The sequence below is a fragment of the Dromiciops gliroides genome, chromosome 1 (assembly GCF_019393635.1).
Source record: "Dromiciops gliroides isolate mDroGli1 chromosome 1, mDroGli1.pri, whole genome shotgun sequence".
In the NCBI taxonomy this organism is placed as follows: domain Eukaryota; kingdom Metazoa; phylum Chordata; class Mammalia; order Microbiotheria; family Microbiotheriidae; genus Dromiciops; species Dromiciops gliroides.
Genome location: NC_057861.1, coordinates 467,841,189 through 467,862,608, shown reverse-complemented (window position 1 = coordinate 467,862,608; position 21,420 = coordinate 467,841,189). Strand labels below are relative to the sequence as shown.

General features: G+C 37.2%; 1 protein-coding gene across 1 annotated transcript in view; it reads left to right on the top strand.

Moving 5' to 3' along the window:
- Positions 1-15,772, top strand: part of CCDC112 (coiled-coil domain containing 112) — a 34,473-nt gene extending 18,701 nt beyond the window's left edge. The window contains exons 7-10 of the mRNA XM_043977260.1: positions 11,431-11,844; positions 13,803-13,898; positions 14,876-14,994; positions 15,078-15,772. Of these exons, the coding sequence (XP_043833195.1) occupies positions 11,431-11,844; positions 13,803-13,898; positions 14,876-14,994; positions 15,078-15,108 (660 nt within the window). The 3' untranslated portion in view covers positions 15,109-15,772. The remainder of the gene's footprint in view (positions 1-11,430; positions 11,845-13,802; positions 13,899-14,875; positions 14,995-15,077) is intronic.
- Positions 15,773-21,420: the final 5,648 nt, after the last annotated feature.

Below are 21,420 nucleotides of genomic sequence, written 5' to 3'. Positions count from 1 at the left end.
TTGTTGAATGAAGACAAGCAGGTTTATCTGTCTAATCAAGAAGAATGATACCATAATCAAAGTAATGGAAAGACCAACCAAGAGAGCAGAGTAGGAAGAAGCAGTACAGCCCATGTTCCTGCCACAGCTGCTCCATCACAGGCCTAGAAACATACCAAACCTAGTCGTAATTGGGAAACCCAGGGAAAAATCACAGTGAGCCATTTTGACATATCAGCATAGGGAGACAAATGGAGATCTGCCAGCAATGGGAACCAGGTCTGGACAGAAGGGTGCCAAAAACTTCCAGCCAAGGAACAGCCTGTGACTGTGTATTAGGGCAAGAAGAGAGGGTCTTGATGTTGTACAAGATGCAGGAACAGGTACCACTTTGCAACTGCATAGGGGGTAGAGCCAAGATGGAGGAGGAAAGGCAGTGACTTGTCAAGCTCTCCAAGGCCCCTCCAAATAATGCCATAAGACCTTCAAATAATGCCATAAGACAATTCTTGGAGCAGCAGAACCCACAAAAGGACAGGGTGAAATAATTTTCCAGCCAGAGACAACTTAGAAGGTCAGCAGGAAAGGTTTGTTGTACCAGGGTGAGAGTGGAGCTTGGTCTAGTGCAGGCCACGCCAGTGCAACCCCAGCAAACCAGGAGCAGGCCTCAGAAACCTTTGAATCATCATCAGCAGCAACTGCTTCTGGAACTCTTAATCCACAGATGGCAAGGGGGTTGAACAACTGGCCGGAAGGAGATTACAATGGGTCTCTTTGCTAGCACTGAGGCAGGACTCTGTTGTTTTGCCCATACTTGGACCCAACTTACAGTCTTGGGTGGTGGTCCCAGGCAGGGAGGAGCACAAGCACACCAGAGCTTGCAGCCATTGTGGAGCAGGACTCTGTTCATCATTCCAGGTAGAAAAGCAGGCCTGTGGTTGATTTCAAACCAGAGCACAGGCCAGGAGAATAGTAAACATACCTCTCCTTAAATCATACTACCTTGGAAGAACTGAAAACTTACAAATCTCTGAAAACAGCTGCACACACCCCCTGAAGCTTGGGATAGTGTGTCCTTCACCCTGGAAGCAGTGCCCTACTTTGAAAAATAGTTAAAAGTCAAGAGATAGGCTGGGAAAATGAGCAAACAAAAAATTTTGATCATAGAAAGTTACTATGGTCAAATCAAAATACACCCTCAGAAGAAGATAAAATCAAAGCTTCTACCTCCAAAGCTTCCAAGAAAAATATGAATTGGTCTCAGGTCATAGAAGCTCTGAAAAAGGACTTTGAAAATAAAGAGAGGTAGAAGAAAAAAATGGGAAGAGAAATGAGAGTGATACAAGAAAATCATGAAAAAAACCCCAATAGTTTGGTAAAAGAGACACAAAAAAATACTGAAGAAAATAACACCTTTAAAAACAGACTAAGCCAAATGGTAAAAAGAAGTGCAAAAGGCCAGGTGACGGCTAGGTGGTGCAGTGGATAAAGCACTGGCCCTGGATTCAGGAGTACCTGAGTTCAAATCTGGCCTCAGACACTTAACACTTACTAGCTGTGTAACCCTGGGCAAGTCACTTAACCCCCATTGCCCCGCAAAAAAAGAAGAAGAAGAAGAAGTACAAAAAGCCAGTGAGGGAAAGAATGCCTTGAAAAGTTAAATTGGCCAAATGGAAAAGGAGGTACAAAAGCTCTCTGAAGAAAATAACACTTTAAAAATTAGGACTGAGCAAATGGAAGCTAATGACTTTATGAAAAATCAAGAAACAATAAAACAGAACCAAAAGAATGGAAAAAAAATAGAAGGCAATGTGAAATATTTCATTGGAAAAACAACTGACCTGGAAAATAGATCCAGGAGAAATAATTTGAAAATCATTGAACTTCCTGAAAGCCATGATCAAAAAGCCTAGACATCATCTTCTAAGAAATTGTCAGGGAAAACTGCCATGATATTCTAGGATCAGAGGGTAAAATAGAAATTGAAAAAATTCATCAATAACTTCCTGAAAGAGGTCCAAGAAAACTCCCAGGATTATTATAGCCAAATTCCAGAGCTGCCAGGTCAAGGAGAAAATATTGCAAAGCAGCCAGAAAGAAACAATTCAAGTATTATGGAGCTATAGTCAGGATAGCACAAAATTTAGTGGCTTCTACACTAAAGGATCATAGGGCTTGGAATATGATATTCCAGAGGGCAAAGGAACTGGGATTACAACCAAGAATCACCTACCTAGCAAAATTGATTATAGTGTTTCAGGGGAAAAAAATAGGCATTCAGTGAAAGAGAGTACTTTCAGGCATTCTTGAGTTTAATCTTTTGGTTTGGGGGGGGCAGGGCAATGAAGGTTAAGTGACTTGCCCAGGGTCACACAGCTAGTTAAGTTTCAAGTATCTGAGGATGGATTTGAACTCAGGTCCTCCTGAATCCAAGGCCAGTGCTTTATCTACTGTGCCACCTAGCTGCCCCCCCCCCACCCCTTTTCAGGTATTCTTGATGAAAAGACTTGAGTTGAACAGAAAATTTGACTTTCAAATACAAGACTTAAGAGAGACACAAAAAGGTAAACAGGAAAAAGAAATCATAAGGGATATTAAAGGGTTAAACTGCTTACATTCCTACATGGGAACTTTTTCATTATTAGGGTAGCTGGATGTTGCATATTTAGGCAGAGGACACAGGTGTGAGTTGAATATGAAGGGATGCTATTTTTAAAAATAAAATTAAGGGGTGAGAGGAATGCACTGGGGAAAAGGGAAAGGAAGAGGTGGAATGGGGTAAATTATCTCACATAAAAGAAGCAAGGAAAAACGTTTACAGTAGAGGGGAAGATGGGGGAGGTACAAGGGAGTGAGTAAACCTTACTCTCATCAGAATTGTCTCAAAGAGGGAATAACATACACACTCAATTGGGTATAGAAATCTATCTTACCCTGCAGGAACATAGGAAGTGAAGGGAATGGGGGGGGGCGGTGATAGAAGGGAGGGCAGACTGGGGGAGGGGGCAATCAGAAGCAAAACACTTGAGGAGGCTCAAGGTGAAAGGAGATAGACAATAGAGTGAATGGCATGGGAAGGGAATAGGATGGAAGGAAATACAGTTAGCAATAGTACCTGAAAAAAATTTTTGAAGCAAGTTTGTCTCATAAAGGCCCTGTTTCTCAAACAAATAGAGAACTAAGTTAAATTTATTAAAATATGAGTCATTCCCCAGTTGATAAATGATCAAAAGATATGATTTTTTCAGATGAAATAAAGCTGTCTATAGCTATATGACAAAAAATGCTCTAACTCACTTTCAATTAGAAAGATACAAGTCAAAACAATTCTGGGGTACTATCTCATACCTATTGGATTTGATGTTGTAGAGGATAGGGGGAAAATAAGACATTACTGCACTGTTGGTGGAGTTGTAAACTGATTCAACCATTCTGTAGAGCCAAAGGGCTATAAAACCATGCGTACTCTTTGACCTAGAAATAACACTACTAGGTTGGTATCCAATAAGAGATAAAAACCAAAAAGTTAAAGGATCTACATGTATAAAAACTATTTATAGCAGTTCTTTTCTGGTGGCAAAGAATTGGAAATTGAGGGGATACCCATTAATTGGGGAATGGCTGAACAAATTGTGTTATGTTGTTATAATGGAAGACTGTTGCACTATAAGAAATGATGAGGGGCAGCTAGGTGGCACAGTGGATAAAGCACTGGCCCTGGATTCAGGAGGACCTGAGTTCAAATCTGACCTCAGACACTTGAGACTCACTAGCCGTGTGACCCTGGGCAAGTCACTTAACCCCCATTGCCTCACCCTGCATCCCAAAAAAAGAAATCATGTGCAGGATGCTCAGAGGAAACTCATGAGCTAATGCAAAGTGAAATATACTGTGTACAAAGTAACAGCAATATTGTAAGGTGATCAGCTGTGTATGACTAGGCTATTCTCAGCAATACAATGATCCAAGACACTTCTGAAGGACTGATGATGAAAAATGTTATCCATCCCCAGAGAAAGAATTGATGGTGTCTGAATACAGATTGAAGCATAATATTTTTTTTTACTTTATTTTTGAGGGTTTTTGGTCTGTTTTCTTTCATAACCTGACTAATATGGAAATGTTTCATGTGACCACACATGTATAATGTATTGAAATGCTTGCCTTCTTATATATTTTTTTTTGGTATTTTTGGTTTTTTTGTTTTTTTTTTTTTTTTGTAGGCAATGGGGGTTAAGTGACTTGCCCAGGGTCATACAGCTAGTAAGTGTCAAGTGTCTGAGGCCGGATTTGAACCCAGGTACTCCTGAATCCAGGGCCGGTGCTTTAACCAATCCAGGGCCGGTGCTTTAACCATATATTTTTTATTTTAGTAACACTTTTTTTATTTGGTGAGGCAATTGGGGTTAAGTGACTTGCCCAGGGTCACACAGCTAGTAAGTGCCAAGTGTCTGAGGCCGAACTTGAACTTAGGTCTTCCTGACTCTAGGGCTGGTGTTTTATCCACTGCATCACCTAGCTGCCCCAAATTGCTTGCCTTCTTAAAGGGAGGGGATGGGAAGGGAGGAAGGAAGAGAATTTGGAACACAAAGTTTTAAAAATAGATATTGCTGGGGGCAGCTAGGTGGCGCAGTGGATAAAGCACCGGCCCTGGATTCAGGAGTACCTGAGTTCAAATCCGGCCTCAGACACTTGACACTTACTACCTGTGTGACCCTGGGCAAGTCACTTAACCCCTATTGCCCCACAAAAACCAAAAAAAAAAAAAAAACAAAAATAGATGTTGCTTTTATATGTAATTGGGGAAAAATAAGATTCTAAACAAACAAACCCCCAAAAAGCTGCAAAGCAGATCCAGTGTGAACTGAGGAGTGGATTGCACATGGAGATAGTGAACCAGGGTAAGTAGTGATTTTACAGGCCTGAGACTGTGTACTGAGTAAGAAGCAGGAACAGAAGTGAGCAGCAGCTACGTGGCTGGGGCCAACAGAAGTCTAGTTCTCCTGCCCAAACCCCAACCTGGGTAAGGATCTTGCAAAGCTCAGATTAGGAAGGAAGTGATCAGATATCACCTTGGATACGATAGCTTTGGGCACAGGAAAAGCTTGCGGGTACCCAGCCTAAGTTGCCTATGAGATCCATGAAGAACACAACACTCAATACCCTAAAAAAAAAAAAAACAGCAGCAGGACCCAAGAGGATATGAAATGAATCCAAACAAGGCCCAGATATTTCTTCCAAAAGATTACAGGGTCTGGAGGCAGCTAGATGGGGCAGTGGTTAAAGCACCGGCCCTGGATTCAGGAGTACCTGAGTTCAAATCCGGCCTCAGACACTTGACACTTACTAGCTGTGTGACCCTGGGCAAGTCACTTAACCCCCATTGCCTAAAAAAAAAAAAAAAAAAAAGATTAAAGGTCTGGACCTAACACAAATCCCCAATCTGGGAAGCGAAACTAGATGAATGAGTAAACAAAACAAAACAAAAACTCCTATTATAAAGAACAATTGTGGTGACAGTGATGCTCTAGGCACAAAACCAGAAGAGAATGACACCAAGTTCCATGTCATGTGACTAGCAAGATGGAGGATTATCCATTTTCTCTGATCTTCACAATCTCTCAAACTCCTCCAAAATTTATCTTGAAGACAGGCTGCATAGAGACAACTCCAGGATTTTAGGGATTCTAGAAGAACATGAAAAATAAAAAGAACTGAACACCATAAGGTAAGAAGTATTACCAAAAAAAAAAAACTACTCAGAACTTATGGACACAGAAAACAAAGTGCTAATTGAAAGAATCCACAGATTGCCTCCAAAAAACAACAAAGCCTCCTGTGTTGTAAACTCCAGATCACTTGGTGGTCAAATTCCACAAAAAAGTAACAAATTCTGTAACTGATCTGGAGAAAAACCTTCAAATATGAAGGAAGAGAAATTTAAATAATAGAAGACAATTCTGCACCCACCAGAAATTGCAAATGGGAATGGAGTAACTTGTTCTGAAGAGCAAAGGAATTGAAGATGCTGCCCAAGGTGAAGTATTCTGCAAATCTGAGTCTGACTTCAAATGGAAAAAAAAGATATTCAATGAAAAGAAGCATTTGAAACATTCCTAGGAAGAAAACTAGACATGGAGAAATTATTTACTTCTCATACACCCCGGACAACAGAAATATAAGAAGGGTAACAGCATTTGAGAACAACAACAACAAAATTATGACAGAGACTATAAGATATTTCTTTCTCACTGTACACTAGGTTACAAGGGTAAAAGCAGAAATCAACTAGAATAGTGGAGAAACAGGCCTGAAACATGATGAACTAAAACTCACAACACCCTGCTTACTGGTGAATCAGTGTTTTGTGGACCAAATTACAGAATGGAAGGGTACATAAAAGGGGCAGAGGAAGTAAAAAGATAGAAAGGGATGTGTTGATGTGCCCTAATCAAATTAAAGGCCAACAATGAAGGGACTATAACTCCTGAAGTGTCTCAATAAGAGAGCTAACAGGAGAATGGGTGAGTTGGCAGAGAGAGGGATGAAAAAAGGGTGCAAGAAAGAGGGAACTCCTGTTTCATTGGTGCAACAGGATACCACTGATGATGGTCCTATGAAAGAAGAAAGTCTATAAAGGGAGATGGGGAATTTACATGAATATGTATCTGCAGAGATTTTAGTGCTTAAACCACTATTTCTGCCTCTGATGGGAAATCAGAGTTCCTGGGGGGCAACTGACACCCATAAAAGTGGGAGCACATGAATCCAGAGAAGAGATTTCAAGACAAATTTAGTGGGTGGGTGACTAAGGAGATAGCAAAGTTCAATAGTGAACTTCACAGTCAAGGAAATAGGAAGATTCCTACTGGGGGATAGTCTTTCCTGCAGGAATTGGTATTTTTAAGAGTGTGATTACAACAGGGAAAAAAAAAAGTGTGCCAAGGGCCAATATCTACAAGGCAATAACAGAAATTGTTTAGATGGGAAAACTTAAAATAGGTACCTTATAAGAAACACATTTAAGAAAGAGACGTACGGGACAGCTAGGTGGCGCAGTGGATAGAACACCGGCCCTGGAGTCAGGAGGACCTGAGTTCAAATGCGGCCTCAGACACTTAACACTTACTAGTTGTGTGACCCTAGGCAAGTCACTTAACCCCAATTGCCTCACAACCACCCCCCGCCTCCCCCCCCCCCAAAAAAGAAAGAGACATACGCTGAATAAAAATGAGGGGCTGGAAAAATTCACTATGCATTGAGTGAATCAAATAGCCCAGAAGTTTTAATCATGCTATCAGACAAAGAAAAAACATATCACAGCCTAAAAAGGAATAAACAGGGGCAGCTAGGTGGTGCGGTGGATAGAGCACCGTCCTTGGAGTCAGGAGTACCTGAGTTCAAATCTGGCCTCAGACACTTAACACTTACTAGCTGTGTGACCCTGGGCAAGTCACTTAACCCCAATTGCCTCACTAAAAAAAAAATTAATTAAAAAAAAAAGGAATAAACAATGAAACTATATCATACTGAAAAGAACTATAGACAACAAATCAATATCATCATCAAACTTATATGTTCCAGATGCCTCAGCATCCATATTCATAAAGGGAATATTAACTGAGCTATAAGAACATAGGCAATAACACAGTAGTGACCAGGTTTCAACGTCCCTTTCTGAATTGGGCAAGTCTAACAGAAAGATAAGTCAATATTTAGCAGCCATAAAGGAGCAGTGAACTCGGGAGACAATATTCCAAAAGGGAAGAGATTGAGGCTTATAGACCAAGAATAATTTCCCCTGTGCTGAGCATAATAACTAACATTTATATAGCACTTAGGATGTGCCACTAAAGTGCTACTAAGTACTTTACAATGATTATCTCATGGATTCTCACAGCTCTTTTGCCCCTTTTTGTATCCCCAGCACTTAGTACAGTGCCTGGCACATAATAAGTGTTAATAAATAGTACGACTCTTGATAACAGTTTATTGATTGATTGTTTAACAAATGACAGTTCATGCCCTCAGGGAACTCACAATTTAATGGAGGAAACAATAAGCAAACATATTTTTACAAAGAAGATCTATACAAAATAAATAGGAAAAAAATTAAAGGCACAAGAATTAAGAGGGGTTGGGAAAGGCTTTCTGTAGAAGATGGGGTTTTAGTTGGGGCTTAAAAGAAGCTAGGGAAACCTGTTGGTGGAGATGAGGAGGGAGAGTATTCCTGGCACAGGTAAATGCCCAGAACCAAGAGAATGTCTTGATAGTAAGGAGGCCAGTATTACTGGTTCAAAGAATACACAAAGGGCAGTAAGGTGTAAGAACACAGGAAAGGTAGAAGGAGACAAGGGCATGAAAGACTTTGAACCCCAAACAGGATTGTGTATTTGTTTGCATTTGATCCTGGAATTTTAGCAGGGAGTGGAGTGAGAGAGAAGGGAGTATATTTGAGTGATGTTAGAATGGTGAAATCAACAGGCCTTTGCAATGGATTAGGGGAGGGTGCCAGGCAGGTGAAAGTGAAAATCTTTTAGAAAAAAAATCTCTTAATTGTTTTGTTAACTAAATAAATGTCTTTCACTTTGATTTTCTAAAATCATTTCTAGAGGTAGGGTAATTTATTTCTTTGCTTGTCCTTTGTTTTATTTCTTTCCCTTTTTTATGTTCCTGTTGTTTGGAATGTATACAAGTTGATTAATCTACTCATATCTTTTTTTTTTCAGGAATGCTTCAAATCTCTTTCTTTTACTGAATGTCTATTTTTTTTTCTTTGATAATTAGGTCAGGTTTGCAGGATATGTCATTTTTGGATTGCATCTTGAACCTTTGCTTTTTGAGAACATTATCATTCCTTTCTCTTTTCCTGTATCTGATAAATATAGAATAGTCTTCTATTGCTAGAATTTCCTTTCTTTTATATTTGAAAATTTTTTTCCTGGTCACTTGCAAAAATTTTAAATTTTTTATTGAAATTGTTAAATTTGACAACCATTTGCAGCAAAGATGTTTGTTCCCTTGGAGGCAATCTGTGGATTCTTTTGATAGCTATTTCAGGGTTTTTTTTGTATTTAAAAGTTCCAGGCAATTTTTTTTTTGGTTATTTCTTGCATTATGGTGTTCAGATTTTAAAAAAAAAAAAGTCCTGTTCTTCCTTATCTAAATTGTCTCTACATGTCTTTTCTTCAAGGTCAGTGTGTTTTGTTCATTTAGATATCATTTGTTCTTTTAATGTTACTGCTTTTTGCTTTTCTTTTTCCAGATTGTCTTTTCACTTCAGTATATTTGTATTCCCAATCAGTTGTCCTCTATTTTGCTTCTTTGGAGAGACACTACTGTGGATTCAAGTTTTTCTCTTTGGCTAATTATTCCTGTTGTACTGGCCATAAATTCATTCACTTGGAATTTTGTGTCTTGAACAAGAATTGACTTCATCAGTTCATTATAATGATGTGCTTGAAGACTTAATTCAATTCAATAAACATTTATTAAGTGCCTGCTATGTGCCAAGCACTGTGCTAAGCCCTACAAATTTAAAACAATAAAAAAGAAATACAGTCCTTAAAGTCTAGTGGGGATAGACCACACAAAAAAGTGGATCTGGTTTTCAGGAAGTGGGGTGATATTGGGGTAACCTGTGCCCAAAACCAAACAGAGCTGCTGATGGAAAGTGGAGTTACCAGGAAAATTCATATTCCAGCCCTTTATAAAGGAAGACTTTGGGAGGTTATTGTTCCATCCTCAAACCCGCCAATCAAAGGGGAGAGGCACCGAGGGAGGTGAGAAGGTATTTAGTATCAAAAACTGAGTCAATGAGCATGATGATGAGATTTCAGGTGATGAGTTTATCCTAAGTGGGGCATGATATTCTGTGGAATGGAAACCAAGCAGAACTGGTTATAAAGTGGGTAGAAAGTAGGGAGTCAATAACACTTGAACAGCTTTTCATACATACTGTGGGTTAGGAAGATAAACAACTTTAGTTTGTTTTGGTTAGTTTGTTTTTTTCTGATCTGATTAAAGATAAATATCTTGAAAATTGGCTGTCTTTGGATATCTTTTGTTTATAACTAAGCAAAAATGTGATATTTTGCATTTCATTTTTTAAATTTGATTTTTAAAGTTTGTTAATTTTTAAAATTAAGTTTAGTTGCTAACTTTAGAAATTAAGTTTAGTTAATTGTAGTTTCTATATTAATGAAAGTAATGCCCATTATGATCGAACAATCAGTAATATTTTTCCTTTTAAAAAGATTATCTTGATGGACACTAATGAAATATGTTTTTTATATCTATGGTTGTTACCAGGCCTTCTGAATCAGGACTCACAGTGTGATAAAGGATTTTTTTTTTTTGATCATTTGGTTTAAGGTTGTGGGGCACAAGAATAGAACAGTAGAACAGACTATTTCAAATCAGGGCTATCTTGGGAAATCCATCCATAGTTACCAATCTTAGTTTTCTAGATATTTGATGTGTAAAGCTTGCCTTTTTTAGAATGTATTTTTGATGACAAAGTAGAATAAACTTTCTTCTCAGAAGTGACTTCAGTTTCTCACTTCAAATTATCAAGCACATAGTTCACACAGTGGTGTGAGAGGGTTAGGTTTGAATCCAGATCCTCTGTTTTCCAGAGACAATGCTCTTTCTACTATCAACAGTCATTCTTCAAATAACACTCAAAGTGCTGTATGCTGTGAAGATCTAGAAAACACTATTAAAGATTGGGAGAGGGTTTAATGTATTTCCTTCACTTAAAAGCTAACATTAGTTGGGTTATTACTAAACTTTTATATAATGATTGAGTTATTTCACTGTTGATTCTTGATACAGCATCTGACTAGAGCCAGACTTCCACTTGCAATCCCTTTTTGCCTGAGAAATTTTTAAGTGACCAAGGATATATAAGTATATAAGATAGGTATACATAATCTTTTACTGTTGCCAAATTTTTCTAAACCCCCATTTCAGTTATGTGACTCCATATGGGGTCACAACCCAGAGTTTAAGAAGCTAGGACCAGAAGACAATCACAGAAAAGAGACTATAGAAAAGAGATTTAGAAATAGGAGTGAGATGACTAGGTGAAGGAGATATAGCTTATAATGTGCAAAAGGAACCAGCAGAGACATAGGATAACCTAACTAAGGTAGTATACAGCAAATTGGAGAAGAATTGAAAACCATGAAGAAGTAGTCTATTAGGAGAAGTTGCCCAAAGAACCAACAATGTATAATTAGAACTGTAAAAATAAAACATGACAAATTCTCAAAATGTTTATGAAAAAACTTTGCAATTTAAGAAAAATAAAACCCAAAAAATAATTCTGAAATTTGACCAAATAAAAATCCCATATAGTTTTTCTGGAAATATAGGGTAAGAGTTTATAGTTTGATCATCTGAGATTTAAAGTAAACATAAATTTACTTTTTTAAAAAAAACTTTTAGTCCATTCAGAAATGGAAAACAAAGAAGCAGCAAGAAAAAACAGAAATGTTGACATTGAAAGAAAAGTCAGAGGAAGAACTCACGACTAATGATCTTCAGCAAGAAGATTCCCAAAAACAAAAAGAGGAGCGTAGAAAGAAACAGAAATTAGCAATTGAAGCCTGGAAAAAGCAGAAAATTATGGAATTATCTATGAAACAAGCATCTCAATTAAAAGAAGAAGAGGAAAAAGAGAGAAAGCAACAGAAAGAACATCAGCGCCAATTTCACCTAAAATTACTACTTGAAAAATATACTCAGCAGAAGAAAGAACAGGAAGAATTGTTAAAACTTGAAAGAGAAACAAAGGAGAAGACTGAAAGGGAAGAAAGAAGAAAAATGGCTATAAATGAAATTACTAGGTTTCAAGAGAGAGTGAGTATATATATATATATATATATGTGTGTGTGTGTGTGTGTGTATTTTACATATATTTACATTTTGCATATATGTGTAAATATATGTATATGCATATGTATGTGTGTACATGTGGATACGTGTTTGTGTGCACTTGGTAAGTCTCTCTCTATAAAATCTCTCCTAAATAGATTTTCCCTCATTTCCATGTTCTCTTTTTTTGAAATACATTTTGTTGGTGCCTACTGTCAACATCAGAGTCACGGGGGGTGGGGGTAACCTCTCCCCTATTAACAAAGGAATTTAAGAAAAAATACCTAATATTTCTGAGAGTCATACATCTTTTGATTACACATACATATATATGTGTGTTATATATGTTGTATATGTAGTATGTATATAATACATATACTATGCAATATATTTTGTGTATATATAGTTACACACATATATATATACACATTCATGTGTGTCTCTGTATATATATGTATATATGTGTGTGTGTATATATATGTGTGTGTATATATATATATACATATATATATATATATATATAGTATATACAGACACACATAAATGTAACTTCTGCCTTAGTAGTCCTCTGCCCTTCTGCTATAAAGAGGGAGGTATTTAATTTTCTGAGCTTCAGGCCTATCATTGGTTTTTCATATATTCAGAATTTTATTTCATTTTAGTGATTTTAAATTTACATTGTCATAGTCATTGTACATATTCTCTTACTGAGATTGCTGGGCCAAAGGATACTGACATTTTAGTTCCTTTTATTACATAATTTCATACATATCTCTTCCAAGAGTTTCTCAAGGTTCTGGAGCTTGATGCAATCAACTCAATGTCATCCATGAACAAGATCATCAGGAGAATATCCCCATCCACAGGGAATTCCTCTTTGACCTGGTCTCTGTACAGAACTCCATCACAGAGATAAATACCTTTGACAAACACATATCCCCCTATCTGAGTACTTATGGGTTTTACTAGTTGGCTCTATGGTTAGCTATCTCTAGAAAGGAGATTGATCTGAGAGGTTGTTCTTGACTGTACCCTTGATTTGCCACTTACCCAAATCAGTGTAAATTAAGTTTGCTTGCTTCATAGTGGTCTGAAATAGAATTCCTTTTGTTTTTACTTCTAGATAGAAAACAAACACCATAACTGGTACTTTGAAAAAAAAGTTCTCTGTGAATTGAAACTAATTATGGCTTTAGGAACAAATTACCACAACATAATAGCCAGGCATTCTAATGTATATTTTACAGACTATTATAAGTCCACCAAAATAAAAATCTTCAATTGAGTTTAAAATAATGTGCTTCCAGCTAGATCTGTTAAAATTGCCGACTTGTTAAATGATACTTTGAAATCATTTGAAAGATAATGGAAGTTTCCCCACCATGAAGTTGAGGCTATGTGTGGGAATGAACCAAGACCATCAGATTAGGGATCTGTGGAGAACTTTTTCATTTGTACTAATCTCAAAGGGACAGGTAATTTTAGTTTGGGAGCATGTTAATTTCATTGATAGCTATCACATTCCAACTGAGATCCCAATGGCTTTATAGTATACCTCCTACGTTCACCTCATTTTGACAAAAATTTGGTTCATCAGAAAATATTACAATATATCCATATCTGAAAATTTTAAATCATTAATATCTAAAGATATTTGAAGGTCATTTAAAAATCTTAGAATCGTGTAATATTATAGCTGGGAGCAAATTTCTAGGTTTGAATTAAATAACCTCTCATTTTACAAAGGAGAAATTGAGGCCCAGAGAGAGGGATGGACTGACTTTGACAGATTATTCAGCTATTAAGTGTAGGAGTCAGAATTAGAAATCCTAGGTGTCTAACTTCTAGTTCAGTCAGCAAACTACTAGACTTTCAAGAAAATTTTATTTTAATTTTCCTTGTCTTCTGAATACACCTTTTTTTATTTTGCATATGTTCTTTAGGATTTACATAAACTTGAATTAAAAATTCTGGAGAGACAAGTAAAGAGAAAGGAAAAGATAGAAAAAGAAAGAAGATTGGCAAAATTAAGAGAAAAGGTAACTGTATCCTAGGACTATATCTGAATTTCTATTTTATAAAATCTTAAGAAATCTTGTCCTGTTGGTTTTTTTTTTACCCCTTTATAAAGATGTCGACATAAAACACTTAAAACTCAGTTTACTTCCTTGGCTTTTTTTCCTCATTGTACCTCCTTTAAAGTTTTTAACTGCTTGCCTAAATAGAAAAAGCACAGTCTAATGCAACTAAGGAGCCAATATCTGGTTAAATATCTGTTTTAAGAAACAGATGTCTCTTTCTATCTTCCTTTACTCTTCCTTTCCTTGATTCTTGGTCTCCTATTTCTTTCCTTCCTTTTTTCTATACCTACCCATACCTTAGACTTGCTAGTTATACTTTTTGCTGTACAAATGGTATAGCTTAGCTACTTTGATGTTACTGTGGACCAGTAAGATTACTAACTGCTAGTGGGAAAAGAAGAGAACTTTTCTAATCTAGTGAATAATTTTGATTTCTGGTCCTATTATCATGATTTATTTTCCTGTGTAAAGAATATGGCTATATTCATATCTGTTGGATGCCAGTTTCTATTTGCTAAACTCTCTTCTGTAATCCTTATCACCAGTTTGGAATAGCCCTGTGGTGAAAAGTAGTAGATAAATTATAAGAAATGAAAAAGGCTTAAAAAAAAAAAGACTTAAACATTACTTTGAGGGAGAATTAGAAGAAAATATACCACGTATTTAAAGGTAACTTTTATTATTAAATAGCTATTATAGAATTAGAAAGCCTTGATTTTTTTTCAAATAATAAGCAATCATAGCCTCTCTTCTTTAGGAAAGAAATGGTCATCTGAGGAACATAAAAGTGGTTACTTGTTGAAAAGCTTTTATCAACTTTTTATTAATGTTTAGTTTTTATGAAATTATGTTTTCTGCTCAAGAATCAAATTAATGTATTATAAATTTAGTGGCTAATATGATTTAATATGTCATAATTTCATTTCTATTGACAGGTTGAAATTAATGTTAGTCGGGATCCATCCAGGTTGTACAAACTTACCAAAGGATGGGAAGAACGTACAAAAGAGAGAGGTCCAACAGGTGCAGGATCTCTTCTGCATATACCACATAGGTAAAAACAAATAAATAAAGTTTAAGGCTTTTCTTAAGACCTTTTTCATTTCCTTATAATGCATCTACTACTTCTCTCCACAGGGCTATTCCCACCTGGAGACAAGGATTATAGAAGAGAATTTAACAAATAAAAATTGCCATCCAATTAATGTGAATATTGGTGTAATCCTTTATCCAGGAAAATAAACAGTCTATACAAAAAGTGACCACTTATGTTCAGAAATTATCATTTTCCTTGTTTAACACTGTGAATATAAATTGTGTAGTGCTTGATTGTTAAATATTGAGGTACATGCCAGCAACTACTTATTTATTTGCTGTTTTAACCCTAGGAAGATAAATGTGTCCATGTTGAAATTTTTATTCTGCAACAGCAAATTGAAGGAAAAAAATAGAAATTGAAATTATTGTAACTTAAGCACATGAAGTAAATAAGTGGACTTTTCTTCTCATGCCTTCATTATGTAATAAGTGAAAGCTATATTTGTATGGCTTTTTGAAAATTTTAATACATTTAAAATAAATGCTAACTTATGTAACTAACAAATTTATCAGATGCAAAGTAAGGTATTAAAATTGGGAGGCACCATAGCAGAGATAAAAGAGGGTAAATTAAAATCAGAAGAGCTAGGCTTAAATCCCAGTTCGGCCACTCATATTCTATATGATCCTGAGTCAGTCCCTTAATGTCCCTGACCTCAGTTACCTCACCTATAAAATGGCAATAACCTATATTGTCCCTTCCAGCTCTAATGCAGTGACTACTACCCTGGATATCTTTTTTTTTTTTTCAGGGCAATGAGGGTTAATTGACTTGCCCAGGGTCACCCTGGATATCTTAATTAAATAAGTAACATTATTATGAAATAAAGTTTTATTTGTTTTATGTTCATTGTTACTGTAACTGGGGCTTGGACAATGGGGGTCCAGTACTTTGAGCATGCCCATTCTCTCTTGCTTAGTACCAACATAGGATAATGTTCCAGAAGCCTGCTTCTAAGTAGACTTGTGCAGTGGAGTGCCCTGCCTTCCCCTTTCAGAGCATGTGCAAGTAGTCTCTAACTGTCCTCTACTTCTGATTAAAAAAAAAAATCTTTTATTTGGCTGCTGAGTTGGAACTGGAACATAACAACAAAAACACAGACTGACAAAATAGCTTTCCTTCCTGCTGGCCAGGAGATACGAGCATAACAATAGGACTAATCCTGACCCTTTTGTATGCTCTGTTTCATCATCTAATTCAAAGGCTTTTCTTCATTTTGCAATAGGGGACAGGACGCAGTAAGAGTCTACATTCACAGGACCCTACATTACACATTCCTAGAAACAGGTTCCCCAAGGATTCATGTGAGTTGTCTGACACCCTGCAGATCAGACTGTGTATGCTCAAAGGTCTGAGCCCCTATTTGACAGTAAGTGATTACATTTAAAAAATGCTTCCTTGAAAAATTATTTGAAATAGTGACCATTTATGAGCAGGGTAGCATAGCATATAGTGTGCTGGGTTTGGAATCAAGAAGACCTGAGTTCAAATTATGTCACAGATAGTTACTAGATGTATGACTCTGGGTAAGTTTTTAAACCTCCCTCAGGCTCAGTTGGCAGCTAGGTGGTACAGTGGATAGAGTATTGGGCCTGAAGTCAGGAAGACTTCTCTTTGTGAGTTCAAATCTAGCCTCAGACACTAGCTATGTGACCCTGGGCAAGTCACTTAACCCTGTTTGCCTCAGTTCCTCACCTGTAAAATGAGCTGGAGAAGGAGATGGGAAACCACTCAATATCTTTGTCAAGAAAACCCCAAATAAGGTCACAGAGTTGGACACGACTCAAAAATGACTGAACAACAACAAACAGGATCAGTTTCTTTATCTATAAAATGGAGATATTGAATTTAATGGCTTCTAAGGTCACTTCCAGCTCTAAATCCATAAAATTTGTCTGATGTCTAATATAATATTTTGTGCTATTGTGTTCTTTATTGGCTTTCTTTTCAGTCCTTCCAGTCCTCCCTTTAAGCCTTTCTTCTTGTTGAGTATTAGTGGATAAGGATGGAGATTCTGAGTAGTAGAAGATTTTCAGCTACTTTTCTCTCCCCTTTTCTCAGAGTGAGGATATTCTCAGGTAAAGGAACTTTAAGAACTTGTACTATGTCCCAGGAAGACATTTTTGCCTTTAGGTACCCAGTTAACATGGACCCAAAGCAGTAAGTCATTGTTTGGATGTTCAGAGCTAACTATTAATGTAAGATTCTTTTTAGGATAAAGAGTATTTAGCCTCTTGCTAAATTATAATCTTTGTCTTAGTTGTTAATTTCCCTCAATTAATATTTGTTAAGCAAGGGGTCAGCTAGATGGTACAGTGGATAAAGTACCGGCCCTGGATTCAGTTCAAATCTAGCCTCAGACACTTGACGTGTACTAACTGTGTGACCCTGGGCAAGTCACTTAATTCTCATTGTCCCACAAAAAAAATTACTAAGCAGCTATACTACCTGATTCTAGGCCCCTCGAGAGAGGCAAAGAAAAAAGCAAATAGGTTCTATTGCTTAAGAAGTTTATGTTCTTAACCACATGACCATATGTGTAAATTAATACAAAACAGATATAAAGGATGGGAAGAAGTGTGATACAGTGGAAAGAGAGTGGAAGTTGGAGTCACTGGACTGAGGATCAAATCCCAGCTCTCCTGCTTATTCCATGTGTGTCCATTGTCAAGTTACTTCACTTCCCTAGACCTCAGTTGATTAATCAGTAAAATGAGGAGTTTGACTAGATGACCTCTGAGAGGGCCCTTCCAGCTATAAATCTGTGATAGTATGAAGATACTAACATCATAGTGAAGGTAATGCTTGAATTGAGTCTTGAAAGGAAACTAGATATTCCAGGATTGGAATGTGAGAAGGGAGTGCATTCTAGACTTTCAGAAGGAGAGCCTTGGCAAACCCACAGAGACAGGAATGTTGTGCTTAAGCTATAATAGCAAGACCCATTTGTCTGAATGTCCATGAAGGAGGAGAAAAATGTATACAAAGGCTGGAAAGGTTGGATGGGACCAGTTTGTAACGAGCTTTAAGTACCAGAGGAGTTGGTTTTTTATCCTGGAGGTGATAATAATAACAATAATGATAATAATAACCAGCATTTATATAGTGCTTAAAGGTTTGCAAAGTGCAAAGTTATCTCATTTGATCACTAGGGAGTCACTATAGTTTATTGAGTAGTAGAGGTGGCATTTTAAGACATACATAATGTGGTCATTTGACAGAAAGCTGGAAAGTATAGTGAACACAGGATGACCAGGTCCAGAAAAAAAATCTTGACAGTCTTGAGCACTGTACAGAATCTAATAAGGTGAAAATCAGCTTTCTTTAGCCCATTCAAACAAATGAAGACCATTCTAAGTGGCTAGATTGTTGACATTCCAGAAAATGTTGGCATCTCTCTGAAGGAATCTTGCATAGGGATTTCTCCATCTTATCAATGATGGACTTAGTCTCCTTGGAAAGAACAGAAAACAGTTCACCACAAGTGACTCAGAAGTCAGAAAAAACTTGTAATAGTTCACACAATCTATAATGTGCAAAATATAATCAAAGGCATTACCGTGGATTTTTGGTTCAAGATAAGGTTTCACTTTCCTATCATATTGTTATTGAAGAATAAAACTTGTTTTTCACTTATTGAAATCAGAAGCTTCTTGAATGAAGAATAATATATCTGAAGAGTACACACATAAGACCAGGTATTGTTTGTCTCAAGCCCAAAAAGTTAATTCTTGAAGGAAATTATATTGAACTTGTGTCAAACAACCATTTATTAAGTACTTACCATGTAGTAGGTATTGTGCTAAGGACTGAGAATACAAACAAAAGTCTAGAGAAAGACTGTCCCTGCCCACTTACATTCTAATGGGAGAAAATGATGCATAAAAGGAAGATGAAAAGTTGGGGGTTGGGTGGGGTGAGGAGAGAGGAATCATTAAAAAAAAAAAGGCCAATTCAGGCCACAACAGTAACAAGGCTATCAGAAAAAAATTGTATAATACCTGTTTCTGAGAAAGATGTAGACTAAGTACAGATGCTAAAAACAGTGTCTTGTGGACTTAATCCAGTCATAAGGAAATACATTTGTTCATTTGGGGACTTCATCCTTTTAAAAAATCTGTTGCTGGGGGCAGCTAGGTGACACAGTGGATAAAGCACCAGCCCTGGATTCAGGAGGACCTGAGTTCAGAGCCAGCCTCAGAACTTGACACTTACTAGCTATGTGACCCTGGGCAAGTCACTTAACCCTTATTGCCCTGCAAAAAAAATTTTTTTTAAAATCTGTTTCCACCCTGAAAGATGATAAAATTTCATTTTAAAATGTGTTGATCCAAGCCACTGGTACAAAGAGAGGCAAGAGTCCATGAGTTCTTGAAGATGAACCACAAATTCTGGGAGGTTTTTCCACTAAGTTTTAAATATAGACTTTTTTTTTTTTAGTGAGGCAATTGGGGTTAAGTGACTTGCCCAGGGTCACACAGCTAGTAAGTGTGTGTTAAGTGTCTGAGGCCGGATTTGAATTCAGGTACTCCTGACTCCAGGGCCGGTGCTCTATCCACTGTGCCACCTAGCTGCCCCGAATATAGACTTTTTTTTAACAGCATAAGTTCAGAAAGTCTTCCTGACAGGTTTGTCATCTATTTCTGCACTGTGATAAAAATGATTATTTAAAAAAGGTTAAATTTGAAAGGGACAGATGTAAGGACATATTTGGTCACAATCAACTTTGCAGGTACAAGATCAGAGAGGTTCAGTTAGCAGTTATAAAAAGATTTAGGGGTTTTATTAGAACTGTAGGCCCAATGAGTGAACTATGTGATTTAGCAACCAAAAAAAAGTTACTATCATGGCCTACATTGAGAGAGACATGGCTTTCAGGATGAGGGAGGTGATAGTCTCACTGTACTTTGTCCTTGTCAGCCTTTGTCTGGAGTATTGTGTTCTTGGCACCACAATTTAAGAAGAGCATTGAGAGTATACAGAGGAAGGCAATCAGGATGGTGAAGGGGCTTGAATATTTGTAATATGTGGATTAACTGAAAGAACCAGGGAATGGAGAAGTAAAGACTCAAGGAAGACATGATACTTCAAATATTTGAAGAACTGCCTAGAATAAGAGGAATTAAATTTTCTGTTTAGTCCTAGAAGGCAGAGGCAGGAATAATGGGTGGAAATTGCAAGGAGGCAAATTTAGGCTTGATGTCTGGGAAAATTTCCTTACAATTAGAGCTATCCAAAAATGGAATGGCTTACCTTGAGAAGTAGTGACTTCCTTGGAGGTTTTTTAAGTAGAGGTTTTGTGACCACTTGTCTGCCATGTTACAGTAAAGATTCTTTCACTTACTGATCGAACAAGATAGTCCTTTCCAATTCTCAAAATCTGTGATCCTGCTGTCATTAACATTACACTTTGGCAGCCGTGGAAGATGAATTAGAGTTGGGAGGATTGCTGAGTCAGGGAGACAAATCAGAAGACTATTACAATAGTTCAAGAGGCAAGAGATGAGTGAAGGGGACATTTGAGATATTTTTTGAAGATTTTTGGTGTTATTCAGTTGAGTTGTGTCTGACTCTTCATGACCCCTTTTGGAGTTTTCTTGGCAAAGATGAGTGATTTGCCATTTCCTTCTCCAGTTAATTTTACAGATGAAGAAACAGAGACAAACAGGGTTAAGTGACTTGCCCAGGGTCACACAGTAAGTATCTGAGGCCAGATTTGAAGTCAGAAAAATGAGTCTTCCTGACTGTAGAGCCAGTACCACTTACCTCCGAAGAGTGAGGAGTTTATAATGGCACTAAGGTTGTAAACTTGAATGAGTAAGGCTAGAGGTGCCCTTGACAATGATAGGGAAGTTTGGAAGAGGGTTGGTGGTTTTGTGGGGAAAGATGATTTTTAAAAACAAATTGAGTTTGAGGTAACTCTAGGACATCTAGTTTGAAATGTATGATAGTTGATGATGTAGGACTGGAACTCTGGAAATGGTCTACATAGAGATGAGAATAAAAACCATGGAAGCTGATAAGGTCAACAAGTCAAGAGTGTGTAGAAAGAAAAGAAGGCCAAGACCTTCTGCAGACAGGTCCTGGACCTAGTATTTCATCTCAGGCAATAGAGGAACACTGAAGGTTCTTACTCAGGAATCACATCCGTACTTTAGGAAGATTAATTCTGTCTGAAGGAGAGGAGAAAGGAGCCAGAACAGTTAGGAAACTTAATGTAGGTAGGAAAAGATGAACTTCTGAATTAGAAGATAATGGTGAGGGGCAGCTAGGTGGTACAGTGGATAGAGCATTGGCCTTGGATTCAGGAGGACCTGAGTTCAAATCCAGCCTCACTTAACACTTACTAGCTGTGTGACCCTGGGCAAGTCACTTAACCCC